The sequence below is a fragment of the Desmodus rotundus genome, chromosome 4, assembly GCF_022682495.2.
Source record: "Desmodus rotundus isolate HL8 chromosome 4, HLdesRot8A.1, whole genome shotgun sequence".
Lineage (NCBI taxonomy): Eukaryota > Metazoa > Chordata > Mammalia > Chiroptera > Phyllostomidae > Desmodus > Desmodus rotundus.
The window spans coordinates 142,181,317-142,203,006 of record NC_071390.1 but is presented as its reverse complement, the minus strand read 5'-3'; the positions used below and the strand labels follow the sequence as shown (position 1 = coordinate 142,203,006).

Sequence of the window (21,690 nt, the reverse complement as noted above, 5' to 3'; positions counted from 1 at the left end):
TATTATTTGTTATTGTCTTTTGTAATGGCCATATAAAATGGTGTTCTCTGCGTCTGCCTGTGCACAGAGGGTTACCTAAGATCTAACTTCAATATCCACTTAATCCAAAGTACGCTTACTGAACTATCAATGACCTTTTAAATAATTTAAACTACAATAGTAATACATAAATAGTGGGCAAATTTATTTCTGCAAACCAAACTTTGGAAACTGGACACCTTTATAAACAATCTTTAAAGTACTGAAAAAAAAGTGTTAAGTGCAATATACACAACTACTTCTAATTATAATTATTTTCGATAAATTCAGATTTAACTACCTTCATATAGACATACTTATGGCATGTGAAGTGGACATTCTATCGGTTGTTGTCTGATGGTAAATTTAATATAATTAACAATGAAGAAACCACATATGGTAAGCCTGGAATTCAGAAACTGGCCTTAAGATTCTCAAATAAAGAAAGACATTTGAAGGCACACAGATGTATTAATTTTTAATTTGTTTCTTTTTGATCTCTTAATTACTGAAAAAGATTTATTGGTTAATTTTAGGAAGGCAAGTGTTTGAAAAGTTTTGCCAAATACTGTCTTCTTTAAATGACTGTATGGTAATGAAAAGTTAAGAGAAGAGCCAAATTAGACTGAATAATTGTTCAGTCATGTGGGGCAGACCAGTTGCATAGCCTGGTTGTTAGACTGATTGCTCAAATTACATTGCCTGGGGTCCTGCACTTGGTTGGCTGTCATCTCAGATCTTAACAAGGTTCTGGGAATTTCTTCTTCTGACAAAGTTTGCTTTGTGTTTTTCACCTCCCCCCCACCACCTCCAGGATGCTTCATCTGCAGACATTAGAAAAGCATATCGTAAGCTTTCATTAACTTTGCATCCAGACAAGAATAAAGATGAAAATGCAGAAACTCAGTTTAGACAAGTAAGTGAAATATGCTGTTATGTTTTGTGACAAATTTATAAAGGTTTATGGTAGAAATAGTAACTTATATGTAAAATAATTCCATTTGAAAATGTGAATCTAGTTTAGAAATATAACATATATGTGTTATTCAGTTTTTTACAAAATATGTTTTTACCAACATTTTTTATGTTAGAATCTTTAAAATTCTTGGAGAGTCATAATTATCATAATTTTTTTGTCTAAATTACCGCTTTTGCTTTTTAAAAGCACATTTTAAGATAATTATTATTTTTGCGTCTTTCACAAAGATTTATTTTGGTATAAGCACTGTTAACCTTTTAAGGTGCTACTAAAACCAGAATTATAACTTAAGGTTTTTATCTGTGCATTGTGTTTATGAACACATAAGTTTTTCTGCATGTACATTATAGCATACTCACCTTCCTAAGTGATTTCTTATAGTTCAGAGTATTTTTATTTTAAACTAATGCTTCTATTTTAGTTGGTGGCCATTTATGAAGTTTTAAAGGATGATGAACGAAGACAGAGGTGAGTGTTTATTTCTACTTTTGAATTAAGATGTTATAGTTTGATGTCTCAGTTTATATAGGGAAAGATCATCATATTAAACAGTTTATTATAAGTTAGTATTTTTTTTTGTTTATTCCAAGAAATGCAATGTTTTTAAAATGTATGTTTAGAGCACAGTTAATTTATATTGAAAGTTCACCAGGTTGATTCAATACTTACAGACTTCAGGATCATGAGTCAGAATGTTAGCAAGGCATGACTTTATTAAATAAGATTTTTAACAAGTGTCTAGGCCTTGGGAAATACAAATACCACTTGATTTCAAACAATCTCAGTTCATTTTTGATATATCAGTAATAGCTCCTACCTGTGCCTAGTGGTCCTTTTTCTTCTTTCCTGTTACTTAAATGTATTGTAATTAGGCTGTTGGTGATATTCAGATTATTACCATCTCTTGATGTTTCCTCACAAAATAATAAACCCAATTTGTGAGTGAGAGAACAGACTTACATGAGCGTGTAGAAGATAGGAGTGAAAGAAGAATGTTTGCCTCTTTCTCCTATTTGTTTTGCCTCCTTCCCTTCCCTTCCTCTGCTCCAGCGATTCTGCATTTAGGGTTACTTAGTGGAGGCAGCCCCTCACTTGGAGACTTCTCCGTGCCCTCTTCAGAAGAGTAGTAATATATTTATACAGCAGTTTGTAGTGCCAGTGACTTAAGAGGAGACTGCAGAGAGGCCCCTTTTTTCTACTGCAGAATGTGAGGAAGGTAGACAATATCGTGATGGGTTTCAAAGCTTTTTCAGTCAGACTCACAGTAAGAAATACATTTTGCATCATGCCTCAGGACAGACAGACAGACACATGAAACAAAAGTTTCACAAAACACTTTTGAGTGAAACAGACTGATATTTTCTATTCTAGGCTAGGCTAGTCTATAGGCTTTTTTTTTTTTTTTTTTTTTAAACAATGCTAGTTGTGGTCCACTAAATTGATTTCATGAGCCACTAGCGGGCCCCAAGCCACAGTTTGAATATTGCTCTACAGTAAAATAGTACCTTTAAAGAAAAAAGTATATTTGAGATTTTAGGCTAAGGCCAGCTAATATTCGTAAAGACAACACCCCAAAATTATGCTATGTGACATTTTGAATCTTTCTTCAAATATATTATCTGGAATTATTCTGTATCCTAAAATGTTAGCTACCACTCTTGGTTCTCATCCTAACTCTTTAATTTAAACACCTCAGTTTGGTAGATTGCAAAGCAAGGACTCAGGATATGCTCTTGAAGTGTTCTTTGCTTTATAACAAGGGCTGGCATTGGTCCAGACACCCCAGCCGACATTCCTCTGGTTTGAGATAATCCGTAACGTTGAAAGAGTCCTAGAAGTATGTTGAAAGAAGTGTTGCTCACTCTGTGCATATTTTCTAGTTGGTTTCTCTCACTGAACCCCAAGTTTTGTTTCACACATCAAGATGTGTCTACAGATAGCTTTATTTAGTCTTCCTACATCTTTGGCATCAGATTTTGTCTTCTTGTTTGCAGTTTTCTTAAAAGTAGTAAACTTTCTTTCAGTTACTCAAATTATTTATCGATTTTCAGAACAAATCACTTCTTATTTATAAATTAATGTAGACTTATCTAACATTTTCTTCTTAGGATTAGTTCCCTTTGCATTTATTTTAGAGTATGTTAGTAGGAAAAAAATGGATCTGACAGTTACACAAACAGCTATACTATTTATACCCAGTTAGGGACAAGTAACTCCTTTGGTAGCTGGTTTTCCCTGAGGCAAAAGTCTTAACTAATCAAGCTAAGAATCACTCCTCTAAAGCTTGTGCCTGGGTCCAGGTGACCTATGAGTATTTAAACATATAGAAGAAATCATCTCTACAGACAATTACCTAATGTTTAGAATTCCTTTAGGGGGAAGAAAAATGAGCATAGTCAGTTTTTATCTTCTGCAAGATTGTCTTACACTGGTATTTTTAAAAAATGCTCTTTGGTATCACATTTATTATAAATATTCTTTAAATAAATGTTTTAAAATTTATGACCTTCCAGGAATTTGCAATCTGGAAAATTGTCATAAACATGTTTTTCTTTTTATTTCCCTTACAAATAATTGTATTTTCACTAAAATCAGGTGCATTCTTTATTTAACTTTTGGTAGAAAAGCGGTAACAATGAAATAAATAAAATAAACTGGATAACATTTTTACTTTTTTAAGGAAAAGGCAAATTTTATTTTATTTTTAAAATACCCTTATTTAGATAGAATTTGTGTACTATAAAAGTCACATGTCTTAAGTGCATAATTCAGTGAATTTTAGTGAATTTACAGAGTTGTGCATAGCACCACAATCCAGTTTTAAAACAACTCATCACCTCAAGACACTTCCTCAAGCTCATTTGCAAGCAGTCCCCACTCTGACCCCAGCCCTAGGCAATCACTTAATCTTTTTGTATCTATAAGTTTATCTTTTCTGGACATTCACATTAATGAGATCATGTAATATATGGTCTTTTGCATCTGGCTTCTTTCTGTTATCATAATGTTTTTGAAGTATACCCATATTGTAGCATATACCAATAGTTCATTCTTTTTTACTACTGAATAGTATTCCATCTACCACTTCTCTATCTATTCACCAACTGGTAGACAATTAGTTTGTTTCCACTTTTTGGCTATAATGAACAATGTTGCCATGAACATTCAAACACAAGTCTTTGTGTGAACAGATGGTTTTCAATTCTCTTGGGTAGATTCCTAGGAGTATAATTGTGAGTAAACTTTGAAGCCTTTTTTCCTCCCAAAAGCAACGACTACAGTGTGAAAATAACATTTTCCTGGTTAGTGTAAGGAAACCTAACATAGCAGCCCTTTAAATTCTTTAGGTAACTTGCTTATTTGGGGGAACAGCAACTCAGCTATGTTCTGACATAAATTTCTACACAAGTGCCCTGAACATTAGCTGATATAAAGAAAGTACTAAGTAGACCCAATCATTTGTTATACATACATACTGGAATGTGTATATTAGCATACTTACTTTTGTTTACAGTCCATTATAACCTTCTAACCAATTTTCTTTTGCTAATGCAGTTGTGCAACTTCAATTTTTTTGTCAACTTTATGGTACTAAATTTGTAAAGGTTAAATGTATGTTTTCAGTTTACTAAATATAATTATGTTTTATTTACAAATCCAATGATGAAAACAAGTTGTCTCAGACTTAATCTGCTAAACTTTTACAAATCTATTACCTAGTATTGTATATTTGATTACAGTAGTATTTGAATAAAAATAAACATTAACCTGAGAATAAGAAATCTTAGTACTTTCCTCAATTAGGGCATAAAAGATACTTACTATATACAATATATAAAGAGCCATGTGCCACAGTTTTTGGCATGTATATTTTTTATAAAGGAGAGTAAGATGAATTAAATTAGAATTGTTTCATGTTTATGATCTTTCTGCAGTTAATTTTTACTCTAAAGTTCAAAATTTGACCTCAGTGTATGTTTCTCTATTGTTTTAAGCTAATAGTTTAAACTTTGTATAATAGAAAATTCACACTTGAGACAATGTTAGAATTTACATATTTGTTTTCATGATATATACGTTTTCTATTATAGCTTCATAGACTTTTATATTTCAAAATATGCTGTTTTAAATTTACATTAATTTTTTTCTACTGGTTATTTAAATATTTTTAGATTTATTTGCTTTCCAATGTTTATATTAGGCTAAAAATATATGATGAATTGCAGATTGTAGAATGGAACTCACTAATGATTATGTAACCATTACTTTAGGTCCATCATGTACATTTTAAGAAAATCAGACAAAGTAAACATATATTAGGCCATTGTTGGATGTGTGGAATTGATCAATTAATGTTTTAATTTTCAAGATAATGACTTTATCACATGTTCCATGTGATTTTTTGCATTAATGATATTTTCATCATAGAGATTTACTTTTGTGTTTTCTTAGAACATGTATACATTCTTTTTTGAAAATTTTTATTGTTATTCAATTACAGTTGTATGCCTTTTCTCCCCATCCCTCCACCCCACCCCAGAACATGTATACATTCTTAACCTGGTTTTAACAAAATGTTAGCAGTTTGTATGAGTTCAGTTACCGAACATTTTAAGTGTTATGTGTTAAATATAGAAAAACATACCATAGTGATATTTTAAATGTTATATATTGTCAACACATTTTTTAAAAAATAACTTAAGAATATAGTATCTGTATATTTTTAAAAACATCTTTATTTTTTCAGTGTTTCAGAAAAACAGTGATTTATCTTTTAATAGCATATATTCTAAAAAGTGAACTATAATAGACCCTATCTTCCCCTAAAATGGCCAGTTGTGTGAGCCATAATGTTCATTGATAGTAAAATCAATAGAGCATTGATTCTAAGCTTAATCCTTGGAGACTGTTGTTTAGAGTGGCAGACGTAGCCTAATAAATATCTAGTTCTGTTTAATGTGTTCACTGCATAAAGTTTTGCTGACTTGAATTGGGCTGTACACTGAATACAATTTATTGTGAGGTAGAAAATAGTAGCTGTTAAGAGACACATAGTATTTCAACAATGGTGATAAAATATTCGATGTAAGATTCATAGCTATGAGTCCCACTGTGTTTTCTTTCATTACAGATCAAATTTAATACTTAGTAAATGTTCGCAGGTAATAGTTGCTGCTTTCTTAGGTGCTCTTTATTAATAGCCACACTTTTTACATGAAGTTATTTCATGAGAGAGGTTAGCTGAAAATGATTTTTTATAGTCACCTTTTGTTCCTTTCAACAAATCTGAAGTAGGATGTAGATTTTGAATAAATTCAAGACTTAACATTTGAAGTTCATTCAAATGTTGTAATCTGGTGTTATATCCCTTGAAACCTTTTTGCCAATCTGTTTCTAATTTAAGTCCATTTTTATAAAGATCGATTTAAATATAAATTTTTGAGAAAAGGAATAATACCTTTTGATGAAATCATTATTTGTTTTCATATTCATGTTCAAGAATTGCTACAATATTGAAAAAGAATGAACATCAAAATTTTTATGACCAACCACTACACAACCATATTTTAATTTGTAGACTCTTGTACACTATACTATTAGCCTTCTCAGAGTTTGGTACTAATTAATGTCCTTTGCTCTGAACATTAGCTATTGTGACATAACGCTATGATTAATAATTTAAGTTGATCTAAAAGTCAGGATTTTTAGATTTGCTAATAAAATTTTTTTGAATTTCAAACCAGTATTTCCTACTGAAAAAAGAAGTTGCCTGTAATAAATCCTCTGCTTTTATTTTTTTAGCATATCTCCAAGGTATCAATTTAATAACTATCAAAGTAGCTACTGCAGTTGTTGCATTTAAATTGATTTACATGTCAAGACTGGCAGTTTAGCAGCTGCGCTATTATTCTTAGATCGGTCAATTTACTTGAGAAAAACCTACTACTGAGTTCTACTGACCTGCCTGACAATATAGGCCCTATTTCTATTCCTGTAATTAGGCCTGCGACTAACTCAGAATATTTTTAATTAAAATATTTTGGTCACTGTGTTGCACCAAATTAGACCTTTCACTGAAGATTTAATTCTGGAATAGTGTGATTAGAATATTTAATGAGTTGCGTTCAACTAAGATTAACAGGTTGTGTATTTTGAACATACAGTGTATGTTTGTGACCATTTTGAGTTTTACAATCATAAATGTTACTCCTGATTTTTAACCTTAAAAATGTTTGCCTCAATAACCGTCTGACAGGTAAATTTAAATTCGATTGAAGTTTTACTCTAAAGAAAGCTGATTTAAAATGCATTAGTAGGAAAGCTTTTATTTTTGTTCTTCCCTTCCAGCAAGGCCAAAAATGAGTAAATTGCCACTTAAATATTTACAAATAAACAGTTTTATTGAGAAATCTGCTATAAGCGTAGGTTGCTTTCACATCTGTTTCTAATTTGGCAGTTTTTTGAATTCTCTAAAGGAATGTGAGCAATACAAAATTAAAAGATACTCATTTTATAGGCTTTCACATCATTAAGAAGCTTTGATAAAATAAGATGTGTAACCATTTCAACCCTGAGCCATACTACGGAGGTGGGAATAAAAACATTGACAAGAAAATTTATCCTGAATTTGATTCAATTAATGTATAATTCATGGTAGTAAATAGAGCTCTTATCTTGATTTTTCTTCCATTGAGAGCCTTTTGTTGCTGAATTCTGCGAAGGGTCTTTACAGCAGACTGATAGAGGTAGACTATATGGCTCCTTTAGTTCAGATGTCATTCCAGAAGTCACATCATTGGGATGCTGTAAAGCACAAGCGCTGGTATCCACAGTAAGATAAGTACTGTGTACTCTTTTTGAAGACTGTGTGTGACTGGACCGTCCTTACAGTGTTTTCAATTTATAGGCCATTGTAATGCTAACAATTTATATAAATGTTATCTATTTGGAGAAATTCTTTTTCCTCTTTTTAAATATGGGTTACAAGTAAGTTTTTTATTTTTATTTCAAACTTTTCATGAAAAACTGTTGTATTTGCTACTGTAGGTATGATGATATTCTAATCAATGGACTTCCAGATTGGCGACAGCCTGTATTCTACTACAGGCGGGTGAGAAAAATGAGCAATGCTGAGCTGGCATTACTTTTGTTCATTATTCTCACGGTGGGTCATTATGCTGTGGTGTGGTCAATCTACCTGGAAAAACAACTGGTAAGTATTGGTAATAAATCAAATGATATAGCCTCCTTAATTTAAATTCAATTTCAAACATTTATTTTTCAACTGATGAAAATTTCAATGCTTCTACAAATACTGCTCATTATAATAGATTTATGCTCAGTATTTAGTGTTTGATATGTTTCTAAGTCAAGAAGAACCTAGGACATAAGAAGAAAATATCCTTTTTAAAAATGTGGCATTGAGTATGTTACACAATTTTGTGAAGACTCCAATATCTAACTGAAAATTAGAAGGTAGAGCCTAGAGCCATGTTTTCTTCATTATCACTTTCCAAATGGAAGTATTTTTAAGTAGAAATGATTTTAGAAATTTTTGTGTTACAGGCTCTTCTATGAACAATTTTTTTTTACTTTAAAGGCTTTAAACTAAGACTTTAAATGAGTATAATCTTATGATATCAGAGATCAGTTGGTTAAAAAATTATTATATTTTTCTTTAATAAGCTACTACATAGTTTATTCTGCTATGGATATTTATTTGTATGCTAAAGATAATCAAACATATTTGTCAGTATTCATGAATTAGCATCTGTTTACTCATTCTTTTTGAAGTGACATTATTAAAGTTGGATGAATGAGAAAAAGTAAGTGGAATGCTTTCTCTTCATAGAAAACTTGGATTGCTATGGAGATAGACATGACTGACAGTGCTAAACTTCATGTGTGTTTAAGGACTGGATACCATGGCAACAGTTATTGTTAAAGATTGATGATTTTCCTTAATCATGTTGGACCCTACATACATTTGCATAAATGTTCCTTTATAATGTTTACCCTTCACAGTAGATTCTTGAAAAACATTTGAAGAGTACATGTTAACGATAGCCTGTAACCATAATTCTTTCCACATTAAGGATGAACTGCTTAGTAGAAAAAAGAGAGAGAAGAAGAAAAAGACAGGCGGCAAGGGTGTGGATTTATCAAAACTTGGTACTTCAGAAAAAAACGAAAGGTGGGAGCATATAAAAATATTTCATATTTTGAAACTTTTAAAATCTTTCTTTAATGTGATTCAATTTCATATCCATTTCAGGTATGCTAACATTTACATCTGCAATGATAGAGATAAAAGACTAATAATGTGTCTTATTAGCTAGTGAGACAAATTCTGATGTTAAGCAAAAGTTCTACAAGTTTTTTCCCTTGTGAAGTGTTAATGTATATGTAAGTAATTATTCTTGTAGTATACTCCCAGATTCTTGTAGTTTAAAATGTGTATGCTGAACCCTAGAAACAAAGTATTACTAGATGAATCTGTCACTTAGTGTTTAGCTCAGGAGTGGCAGACAGTATGTGCAGAGGCAGTGATATGCAGTACTCTCAGAAAGATACCACAATTTCTTCTATTGATTCATAGACAGAAATAAAGGGTTTAAATAGTTCACACAGCAGGACAGGAACTGGATCAATGTGAGATGGAGATCAGAGCCTGTTCTGCCTGTCTTCTGTTCTGATGACATCGGTGAGTAATGCTTCAGTGAACTGCAGATGACATTAATTTTTATGTATTGGTTTGTTTATGCTATCGTCTTCATATTTGCTTGTCAGCACTTGGGAATACTGTGATAATGTTTAGTCTTTTATAGCTGAAGTAATCATAAGATTTGAGAATTCATTGATGAAAAGTCTAGGTTGGAAAGAGATCTTTTGTTTCTTTATCTTTATAACTTGATTAGGAGTCTCCTAAAATCTTAGCTGTCTCTTACTTGCTATACATATTGCATTTGTTGTAACTATTGTGTTTGTATTTCATGATACAATAAGTCAGAATAAATGATAACCATCATAGATACATCATTGAAACAAAATTTTTCTTGTTGAAAGAGCCATTCAAAACAGAAATCATGATCTTTATAAAAATATTTTGTCTTCCAACTGTCTCTCTAAATTTTGCTTCTTTGCTTTTGTTTTCCCTTTAGATTACTGATGAAACCACAATGGCATGATTTGCTTCCATGCAAACTGGGGATTTGGTTTTGCCTTACACTGAAAGCGTTGCCTCATCTAATCCAGGTACAATGTACCTCTTTCATATAATTTGAGATGCTTTCACTTTGATTATTCATGAAATAATTCATGCCCATGTCTGCTCTCTGAAAGCTGATGTACAGTGGATGCTTCATAATACTGATTGAACTGAATAGTGTTTTTGTAAGTGTAAACCTAATTTAGAATAACCCTGAAATAATTTAGGTATCTAGTCCTATAACTATTACATTGGTTTTAGGACACCTTAGAATTCCAAGACACTAGAAGAAGTGGGGGAAAATACTGTCTTTAAGAACAGATATAAAAGCAATAAGAACTTAATCAGCTGTTGTCATTTAAGGCATATTAAGTAAAAAAGAAAGGGCTCAAATAGCTTGTCAACCATTATTTTAATTGTATTTAAATAGATAGTATAAAAAGCTTTATGTGGGCACTTAATTATGCAAAAATATAGTTTTCCATTTTATTTGTAATTTAAGTGAAGTGAGGGTATTCTATTCTGTCTTACATTGGTAATCAGTTTCTGTACTTGTCTTGATTAAACAATAGAATGTAGGTACATGTTATATTTCTATTGCAATTTCTATTACTTTTTATAGTTAGCATACCAAAGCATATTTTATTAAATTATTGCTTTGTTAATTTTAATTATTGCATCTGGTTAGAAAATTCCCAACACACAAACATAATATTTGAAAGTATATATAATAACTTCGGTATATAAATTTTGAGGTTCTTTGAAGTTGTAATTTTGGGGAGAAATGCTACATTTCAGAAAATAAATGTTTAGATAAAGCTAGAAAGGCAGAAAATTTTTACCCAGCTCTACCCACATTATTTTTCCTATATCACAGCTGTTCTTCCTAATTATTTAAGGCAATGACTGGCTCCAGCTTCCACATTTTATTCTCCTTTATTCTGTCATAACAAAAAATTTGTATTTGAGGGAAAATGAACTAAACATCACAGATGTGTTTCTTCCTCGCCTTTGAGAAATTATTTACCAGTCTTCCATCAGAATAGTTTATCTTAATATTTATTGCTTATAGAATCATATATTTTGGTTACAGTATAGATAAAACTGAAGTATTTTGGTAATTTAAAAGCTTTTGTTTTTAAGTTGTTTAGCATATTACATTGCTTATTTTAATAAAAATCCACAATTCTTTTTTTTTTCTTTTTTTTTTTTTAATATATTTATTGATTATGCTATTAAAGTTGTCCCATTTCCCCCCCCACTCCACTCCATCCTGCCCACCCCCCTCCCTCCCACATTCCCCCCCCATAGTTCATGGGTCATACTTATAAGTTCTTTGGCTTCTACATTTCCTACACTATTTTTACCCTCCCCCTGTCTATTTTCCACCTATCATCTATGCTACTTATTCTCTGTACCTTTACCCCCCTCTCCCCCTCCCACTCCCTTATTGACAACCCTCATGTTCTAGTTGTTTGCCTAGTTTGCTCTCGTTTTTGTTTTATGTGTGGTCGTTAATAACTGTGAGTTTGGTGTCATTTTTACTGTTCCTATTTTTGATCTTTTTCTTAGGTAACTCCCTTTAACATTTCATATAATAAGGGCTTGGTGATGATGAGCCTCTTCAACTTGACCTTATCTGAGAAGCACTTTATCCTCCCTTCCATTCTAAATGATAGCTTTGCTGGATATAGTAATCTTGGACGTAGGTCCTTGCGTTTAATCTTGGGTAATGTAATTATGATGTGTCTTGTTGTGTTCCTCCTTGGGTCCAGCTTCTTTGGGACTCTCTGAGCTTCCTGGACTTCCCGGAAGTCTATTTCCTTTGCCAGATCGGGGAAGTTCTCCATTATTTGTTCAAATAAGTTTTCAATTTTTTGTTCTTCCTCTTCTCCTTCTGGCACCCCTATAATTCGGATGTTGGAACGTTTCAAGGTGTCCTGGAGGTTCCTAAGCCTCTCCTCATTTTTCCAAGTTCTTGTTTCTTCATTCTTTTCTGGTTGAATGTTTGTTTCTTCCTTCTGGTCCATACCATTGATTTGAGTCCCAGTTTCCTTCTCATCACTATTGGTTCCCTGTACATTTTCCTTTGTTTCTCTTAGCATAGGCTTCATTTTTTCATCTGTTTTTCGAATAGATTCAACCAAGTCTGTGAGCATATTGATAACCAGTGCTTTGAACTGTGCATCTGATAGGTTGGCTATCTCTTCGTCGCTTAGTTGTATTTTTTCTGGAGCTTTGAAGTGTTCTGTCATTTGGGCCATTTTTTTTGTTTGTTTGTCTTGGCGCGTCTGTTACTTTAAGGGGCGGAGCCTTAGGTGTTCACGGGGCGGGGTAATGCTGGTCGCTGCGCTGTGATGCTGTACGTGGGGGTGGGGCCGAGAGGGAGCAATGGCGCCCGCTTCACTCTCCTCCGGATTTCAGTCTTTCACTCTGCTACCCACAATCAAACTGGGCCCCTCTGGTGCTGGTTCCCGAGTAAGTGGGCCTGTGCACACTCTAGGCCCCTGTGGGTCTCTCCAACAACCTCTCCTGTGAGGCTGGGAGTCTCTCCTGCCGCCCCAACCCCCAGGGGCGCTTTCAATCAGAGGTTTGAGGCTTTATTTCCCCGAGCTGGAGCCCTGGGTTGCGCAGCGGTCTGCTTCTCTGCCCGCCGTTGGTCCGGTTTATCTGTGGGCGAATGTGGTGCCGCAATGTGCTATCCGCCACTCTGCCTGCCCCACTCTCCGCCACTCTGAGTCCGGCCCTCTGGGTTTATCTGTGCAAATGTGGGACCGCAGGGTCTGCTAGTGCTCGGACTGCCTGCGCCATTTGTCCCACACTCCGCCAGTCTCAGTCCCGCCACAGCCACGCGAGTCCTCTCCACCCCAGTGCCGTCTCCGCCCCTCCTACCAGTCTGGATGAATGATTATTTTCTGTTTCCTTGGTGTTGGTCCCCCTTGCTGTTTGATTCTCTGTCAGTTCTGGTTGTGCGAGGAGGCGCAGTGTGTCTACCTACGCCGCCATCTTGGTTCTCTCAAAATCCACAATTCTTATATGGTGTATATGTAAGACTGAATAAGAGAGAGTGAAAGTATAATTGTCTTAACAGTTTTTTATGAGAAGATGTAACAGAAAAATATTTTAGGACTTATTTTCGGGGGGCGGGGGTAGTGCTTATTTTTCGCCAGCTTTACAATCTGTGTAAAGGCAAACCAAAGTGTAGATGAGTTTAAATATATAGTCAAATGACACTATAAATAGAATATCACATAAAACGTTAAACTGAAACACTTCTAATTTTACTCTTAGTCATTTGAAACAAAGTTTATTTGGTAAAATTAATTTATTTCTTTGTTAGCGTCCAGGGTGATTTGCTAAAATAGAACCAATATATATTAAAATGGCTTAGATTTGCAAGTTATTATTTTCAATTATTTGCCTATGGTATCTAGACCTAACAGATTGTTTTGCCTCATCATAATTTTTTAGAAAACTTACAAAAATAAAAAATTTTACAAAAAATGCTTTACTTGCTTTAGAAACTCTGCTTTCTTAAACTGTTATATCATTTTGACTTTTACAGATTTTATTTGGTGGAACCTGTTGCCTTTCAGTTTTGAGAAGCAAACAATTGATTTTCAAAACCTTTGGGACTAATTTTTAAATTTTGGTCTAATTATTTCCTTATAAAATGCATTTCAGGAAAAGATGAGACAGTTTTCCTTTTCTTCAGGCAACTACTTTGAGGACATAAGATCAGTTTTTCTCATGCTTACTAACAATGTAATGTAATATAGAAGACTGATACAAATTGTAGTCATAATCATGAAAATATTTTAGACTGAGAAACATTGCTTATATTTTCATAAATACCAGCAAAGCAATACTGAATAGTTGCTGTTAGGATTAGATTTTTGTGTGCTCTTTTTTTAATCTGCTGTGACCTTTGTATTAGTTTATGATGCATAAAATTGTATAATGTGAATACATGTGCCTTATCTATACATTGAAATTTTTATATGACACCTCTGTGAGATCTTCTTAAAGATATTTATGAAATTTAAAAGAAGCCCCTTTACATGAAGTAGTCTCGATTGCTAATTGGTACATGGTCACAAAAGAGCCCTAAATATAAAAAATGATATACACAACCTTAAACATTATAAGCATGTATTTTACATTTGTTCACCACTCCTGTGATATAGGGCCATTATTTTATTTTTAGGTAGGAATCTTTCTTGCATAAACCATACCTATAATCTTGGTTGCTTTAGGGACAAATTTTCACTTGACTTCTTTAAAGAAAAGTTAAACTAGACACTGAAGAAGCAATGTAGTTGTATAATCCTTAGAGATTTTTGAGTTCCCCTAGTCTTTCATAATTGACTTACTTACATCTAGTTAACAGCATTTTAAGCAACTCTTTTATTGAGCTTTCTAAAGCATCTACGTGGTTTTCATAGAAACAATTCTCATTGTTTACTCACTTTTCATTTTTTATGTATTATTTAATTGAATTAATATAATTATAGTAACAAGTGTTACTGACACAAACAAGTTTAAAAGCTAACACAACTGGCTTTTCTGGTTGTGTGCATCCCTGGAGTTTAATTTTATTAAAACTGAGCTGTGAATATTTTGTGTAGGTATATATAGCTTTGGATAAGAAGGAGGGTCCAAGCTAAAAGCAGACATTTAGAGACTTCCAGCAAATGGATTTCACACTAGCAGAATCTCTACCCAAATTTTATCCTGTCATATCAACAGCTCTTCATCTTCAATTTTTTTCCTCCCATTCTTTCTTTACCCGTTCTTTTGTTACACTTCAGATACACATATGGTTATCCAGTAGGATTTGGAAAAGTAGCAGTTCTGGCTCAGCGTATGCTCCTAAATTCATTATTTTAGCATCTAAGATTCCTAAGAACACTCATTGCCTGATTAGTTTACCTAAAGTATTTTCTATGCGCCTCCCCAATAAAATTACAAATGAGAATTATTATGTCAATATTTGATATGTAAAGCTTCTTCTGGTTATATGTTTAGGAAAACAGTTTAACTGACTCAATAAAAATTAACCATCAGAACAAGACATTGTAAGGGTCTGTATATAGGGATGACTGTCTTCTAGGACTTTAGAGTCAAATGGAGGTTATAGCACATGAATTCAAATAGTAATACAGTATGGTATGTAAGCTTCACATATGTGGTATAAACAATGGCTTCTGTAAATGTTCAGACAAAGAAGATTGTTTCTATTTAGGATGGCAAAGGAAAACTAAAAAGAGCTGCCAAATGAATTGAGTCATGAAAGATGAGTAAGACCCTTGACAATGAACGTGCCCACTTTGTGTATTAGGGAGTATACAAAAATAATTTCATAGATACAGTAATTCCCATACAATCATACTGTGTTAAGGCTGCAAGAAGCCTAAGGAAGACATTGTACAATTCCTTTAAGAAAAACACACAAAAGATACCACACAGCCACTTACTATCATCTAAGACTACGTCCTCGGTCTTCAGACTCTGTATATAGCCATTTAGGAATTTATGCTCTAATAGCTAAAACTGATATGACAAATCTGTACAGAACAGTTAGACATAATGAAATTTATTGGTAAGACAGCAAAGTATTTCCACCACACACACCTGTCAGAGATAGGTATATATTGTAGGGAGTGGAAGAGTTAGAGTACGTAGTGGCATAATTTTACTCAAAGTGGTTCTGTGATCAGGCTGGGTAGAGGTAAAAGTGTACCTGTGATAGTGGCCTGCTTTTTGAGAGGTTTCTTATTACCTCCAACACAGGGGTTTTGTTTCTTTCCTGTGCTCTGAAAAAGATATTGGAAGAATAATAAGAATTGGTAAATTGGAAGAATGAGGCCAAAGAACTGAAAACTATTATACTTCATACATGTTAAATATTTGATAATGTTAATATCAAACATCTCCCAGATTGGAAAACATGCAAGGAAAAGATATATAGATGATATCATGTTTAGCAAAATGTATGCCCCATATCATTCATATGCAAAAAAGTAAAAGTCAAATTAGAAACCAAAGAAAAATGTGGAGAGTGTTTCCAGACTGATGAGTAGATGGAAGGTTAGTTGTGTACAGAGTGGTGGGAGGACATTACAGAGGAGTGAAGTGTGCAGAGGAGTGGAGAAACCTAAAGAAATGGAATGTGTTCAGATAGCTAAGAAAGCAAATGGAATGATTAACAGAAGACATAGAATATGAATTAGAACATAATAAGGAACTTGGACTATATAAAGAGAGGCCTTACGTGCTTTTGACCTAGAATTTAATTTCATTAAAAATATAGACCTAGTGGCACTTTCTTATCTTACTAGTCTGTTTCTGTTTTCATGGCAGTTTTGAAGGGAGTACACATTCTCTTGGAATCTGATTAAATCAGTCTTTTGTGTTGGCTGTATTCAGCCTGTACCCCCAAGAAGTTTTTCTAACTTCTAAACTGCCCTTGGATATTTTTAAATTGATCGTATATGTTCTGAAACATACTCATAGCCATCAAAGTAGCAAACAATTTAGGAACTATAACCAATGCTATGTGCATATTTTCAATTTAACTCCTATAACTTAGTTTATTTTTCATTGTCTATTTGAGTTGGAGTCTCATATATTCGAGCCCATAATAATTTAGATTGTTAATGCCATTAATTTCTCATACAAAATCAGTAAGTGCCAAACGTTAAGTGATTACCAATCTAAATCATAGTTGTTCATAGTTCTCTACATTTTCTAAGATGAAGCAGGTCTTAAGTATTCAGAATTTATTTACTTTGTAGTTTGTTTCTCTGGGAATTCACCATTCATGTTTCTGTGTACCTGTGCTTTTTTGTTTCTCAGCAACACAATTTATAAAATATAAAAGTCCTTTAGGTGTGCATTACCTAAAGTTGTACATTTTTTCCATTGTTGAGTCCCATCTTTTTTCACTACCAAGCTAATCTTACATGAACACAGTTAAACTAAAAATTATTGCAGAAAATTTCCAGCATGTGTAGCCCCACCCCCATCAGGATTTATAGGTTGGTTGCCTAGGAGCTATGTCTGAGAAAATAGAGGAATCTTCTCTGTAGTGCCATGACTTTTACCTTAAAAAATAAAGTAAAAGTTGCCTAAGAGCAAAGGGAATACTATATTTAAGAAGCATCATCCCTCCCCAGAAGCTTCTGCCATAGAAACAAATGTGGACAAGCCTGGGGGTCGCCCTCTATATGGTCAGGGTCTTTCCTTTCTAGCGCCTTTGCTTCTGCTTGCTGAGACCCTGTCAGAAACCAAATAAACAAAACATTCACAGCTAATTAGCAGGGGAAAGGGCTTCTAAAAGGCTAGTAGGCATTTGTAGCAAGCTGAGTTGCCTGCCCTTCTACTCAGAGTTAAACACATTTTCCAAGGGATGAGGATGCTTAATTTAAGTACTCTAAAAACTTTTTTTTTAACTTTGCAGCTGAACATACGTTATGTAGGAAATACATGAACAAATGATAAAGGATGGAAAAGCCCTTAAGTTTTATAAGGTTGAAACTCTACTGCTGAAGAAAGACAAAGGGATACAGGAAAATTGAAAAGACTTCACAACATTAAGGCAAAGATGCATTCCTTCTACCCTCAGCAGTGAGGGTACAAGAAGCAATTACTCAGAGGCTCAAGGACAGAACATAAACTAGCATTTTATAGGTTATTGCTAAATATAAAAAAGGTAAAAAACACACACACAAAATGTTAGGTAGCGGGTTAGAGATATATCGTCTCATCAATCCCATATTTTATAAATGAAAAGTACCTAGGACTCAGATTGGTGAGGCAATTTGCTCAAAGTGAAATAACTAGTTAATGGTAGAAATGACACATAAAGCAGATGAAAATAAGTATTAAAAGAACAAAAGCCAAGTAAAAATACATTTCCCAATAGCAAAATAACTAGTTGGGTAACTAGGTTTATAGTAAGTGAATAAGCTGTCCAATCTTAAGCTCCCTATCAGAAGTTGTAAAAGAATTCTTACATTGGATTGGGCTGAACAGAAAACTAATACAGTCTCTTCTGCCTTTTAGGCCAAATGGAAAAATTAGGTTTAAGGCCTTGCATTTCCTTGAATTCTAGTGGCCCAGGCAGAAGAAAGCATAACTTCTGATTTTCTGGTTTTTTGTTTCTTTGTTTATTCCTTGTAAATTTAGTGTTATTATAGTTCTGTACAAAAATTTGGACTTAGTCAAAATATAAAATTTTGAAGTTTTCCTGTGTTCTTACTATAATTTTATTATACATTAGATATAATTCTGAGGTTATAGTATAAGTCAGTGGGAGAAAAAATTTGATATAGAGCAAATGACTTTTATGGGCAAATTTTCAAAAATATACTTGATGATATTTTCCTCTGTTGAAGGTTATATGTAAAAATCAAATAAAAGACATCTGCGCTGTCAAACAGTCAGAAAGGAGAAAGAAAAGAAATGGAGCACCCTCCGTCCCTTTTGCAGTTACTTCTCAGAGCTCTTCCATGTTTCTCATTGCCGCCAGGGCAAGCAGTGGTATTTTCCTGCCCCTACCATTCTAGATCAATCCCCTTCTTCCTAAGTTTGTCTTGCATTGTTTAATATTTTGAAGTTTATAGGGATAAGTAAAAGCAATTCCAAATATGACAAACAATGCTGGCTGAGCATGTTATTTTATCACTTAAATGAACTATGTCAGTAATGTTAAAAGTTCATGATATGGATATCCTTCATCTCACAGCTCACTAACCTTGGGAATATTTCATCTTCGAGGCTTAAATTGTCATCACTATGAAGCCTTTCCTGATCTGGCCAACTGAAAACTTCCACTGCATATTCTCTGTACTAACTTCATAATTATTTGTATTTTAATCAGGATAGACTGATAAGACTATGGCAAGGGACATATCATCTTGAAATTCCAGTGGCTTAAAATATTTTTCTAGTTTATGCCACTTAATCTATCACTGGTTGGTAGGAAAGGTGACATTCTGTTCTCATTAGCCATTCAGGGACTCACAACAGTGATGTCTTCGTCATCTTCTAGCTGTACCCCTCTGGAACATGCGGCCTCTTTGCTCACTATGGCTAGAGTAGAGAGCTGAAGGATTAAACAAGCTTTTCAGTGCTTTGATTGGAAATGACACGTGATATTTCCATCCACGGCCCATGCAGAACTAGTCCCATGACCCCACCTAACCTCAAGACGACAAGAAATGTGGGGAAACAGATAGAATGTTGGGTGAGCACCACTCTCTCTTCCAATAATTCATTCAAAAAATATTTATTGAGTGCTTACTATGTGCCAAGTACTCTTCTAGGCCCTGGGGAGAAAATTTTTTTAATCTTAAAGCCAAAAACTCTTATTCTCGTGTAGTGTATATTCTATATTTTGGTTAATATTCACAGTTACTTTTACATATGCTTTAAGGACAACTGCTTGTCTTATCATATAATCTCATATATCCTAACTAAGTACCATACATACAATAGTGGTTCAATAAATAAGAATAAATAAATATAACTGTTTAATGTCTTCATATGTAGGAACCCATACTCTATAATTACATACAAAGAACACCCCAAACATAATAAGTTCTTTAAGTTAGCCATAGTTCTTACAAAATCAGTTCCCTTGTCTAGGCTTTGAGCCCTTCAAAAAATTTTGTTAAGTGTTAAAATTTAAAAAGAAACTTTTGCTCATGTTTCATCCATAAGGATTATAAGTTCCTTGAGGACAGGAACTCTTCTGTTTGGAGCAATGTAAACTCCATAGTTTTAATACAGTATTATGGAGATAAACCTAGGCAGTCCAGAGCCCTGGTGGATTAAAATAAGCATTAATTCATTGAATATTTATTGTTTTCTGTTATTTGTCAAGCAGTGTCTACAAAGATGAAGAGAAGTTTATATTCACAAGAAATCGACAGGGTGGGTCAAAAGTAGGTTTCTAGTTGTGAGTACACAAAACACAGTTTATTCCTGTGTTATTGCTTATTAATTACTGTATTTTTATTACAAACAACTGTAAACCTACTTTTGCCTCACCCTGTACAATTTCCTGTGTAAGTAAGGTAGGGTACTGGGGTGTATTCTGGTCTCAGAATGGTACTTTGTGTTTGTTACCTCTACTTAACAATTGTATTCACATGAATTAGCCCTCCTGAAGAATGGGAGGGGAAAAGTTGAAAACAGCTTCTCTTTTTCAACCCCTTTTGATTACATGAATCCCCCCTTGAATATAACTTAAAGGATAGCTACCTGGTCTCCTCTTGAATATTACCTCCTAAGTCATTCTATTTCATTTTCAGGTAATTTTAATTATTAGAAAGTTCTTTATATTTACCCAAAATCAAAGTGTTCATCTCTGGAACCATATGTAGTAATTTATTCTTTTCTGTAAGGACCCTAAAGATACGCTGTGATAGTAATCAGATTATCTCTAATCTTCTCATCTCCAGTCCCTTTTAAATGGTGTCAAACTGCCTCATCATTTGATCACTTTCTTTTTAAAGTCTTCCAGTTTGTCAGTGCATCTTAAAGTGTGGTATAGCAAACTGTACACAAAGATAGTTGGGACAATATAGAGTTTGTTGAGTACAGTAGAATTATTCGAGAACATAGGTTTATTAAAGGAGCAGTGCTTCCTGGGATGGACATATTATAACTACAGTTTGAAAATACAAATAAGATATGAAGGAAAGAAAAAGCATGAGGAACATTTAAATAAATGCTTACAAATGGAATAAAAGATGGAATTCTTTGTCTACAGCAACAGTGAGTGACACTAGGGAATATATTAAAACATCTGGAATTAGATGGAGTAGGTGTAGGTGACTGGGTGCATTACAATCCTCAGATAAGTCTGGTTTTGGACCTAATGAGTATTTCAAAGAGGAATTTTAGTGGAATTCTGTGTGGGATATAGCAGGAAGAAGAAACATTAGCAAAGAAATGTTCAAATTTGGTAGGACCACTAGAAAGAGATTATTATTACTCAAGAAAAGGCGTTTTGCATTGAGGTAAAGAGGGTGCAGGTAAAGAGAAGTTACATAAGCAAGAAGGTACTAGATTTGGCAGAACGAATTTTGATGTAGTATGAAGCAGAAAAACCCACACTTAATCTGTGGTGGAAAATAAGATTCTTGGCAAAATGATGAAGTAATAATAACAATAGTTAACACCTTGAAGGCTTTACTGTATTCAAGATTATTCAAGGTACTTCCCATATGTTAACACGTGTAACCATTACAAAAGCTCTATGAGTTAATTATTTTTAATATACCAATTTATTGGATGAGAAAATTCACGCACAGAAAAGTGAGTTAATTGGCTGAATGTCACATGGCTAATAAGATGACAAAGCTCAGATTTTATGTATTAGGGTGACATTGGTTAATAAAATTATATAGGTTTCAGGTGTACAATTCTATAATACATTTATGTGTCCATTGTATTGTGTGTTCACCTCCTGAAG

At 33.6% G+C, this 21,690-nt stretch overlaps 1 protein-coding gene across 1 annotated transcript in view; it reads left to right on the top strand.

Moving 5' to 3' along the window:
- Positions 1–21,690, top strand: part of DNAJC1 (DnaJ heat shock protein family (Hsp40) member C1) — a 226,999-nt gene that overhangs the window by 88,392 nt on the left and 116,917 nt on the right. The window contains exons 2-6 of the mRNA XM_024576243.4: positions 833–934; positions 1,419–1,465; positions 8,045–8,210; positions 9,094–9,191; positions 10,159–10,252. Coding sequence (XP_024432011.3) covers positions 833–934; positions 1,419–1,465; positions 8,045–8,210; positions 9,094–9,191; positions 10,159–10,252 — 507 coding nt within the window. The remainder of the gene's footprint in view (positions 1–832; positions 935–1,418; positions 1,466–8,044; positions 8,211–9,093; positions 9,192–10,158; positions 10,253–21,690) is intronic.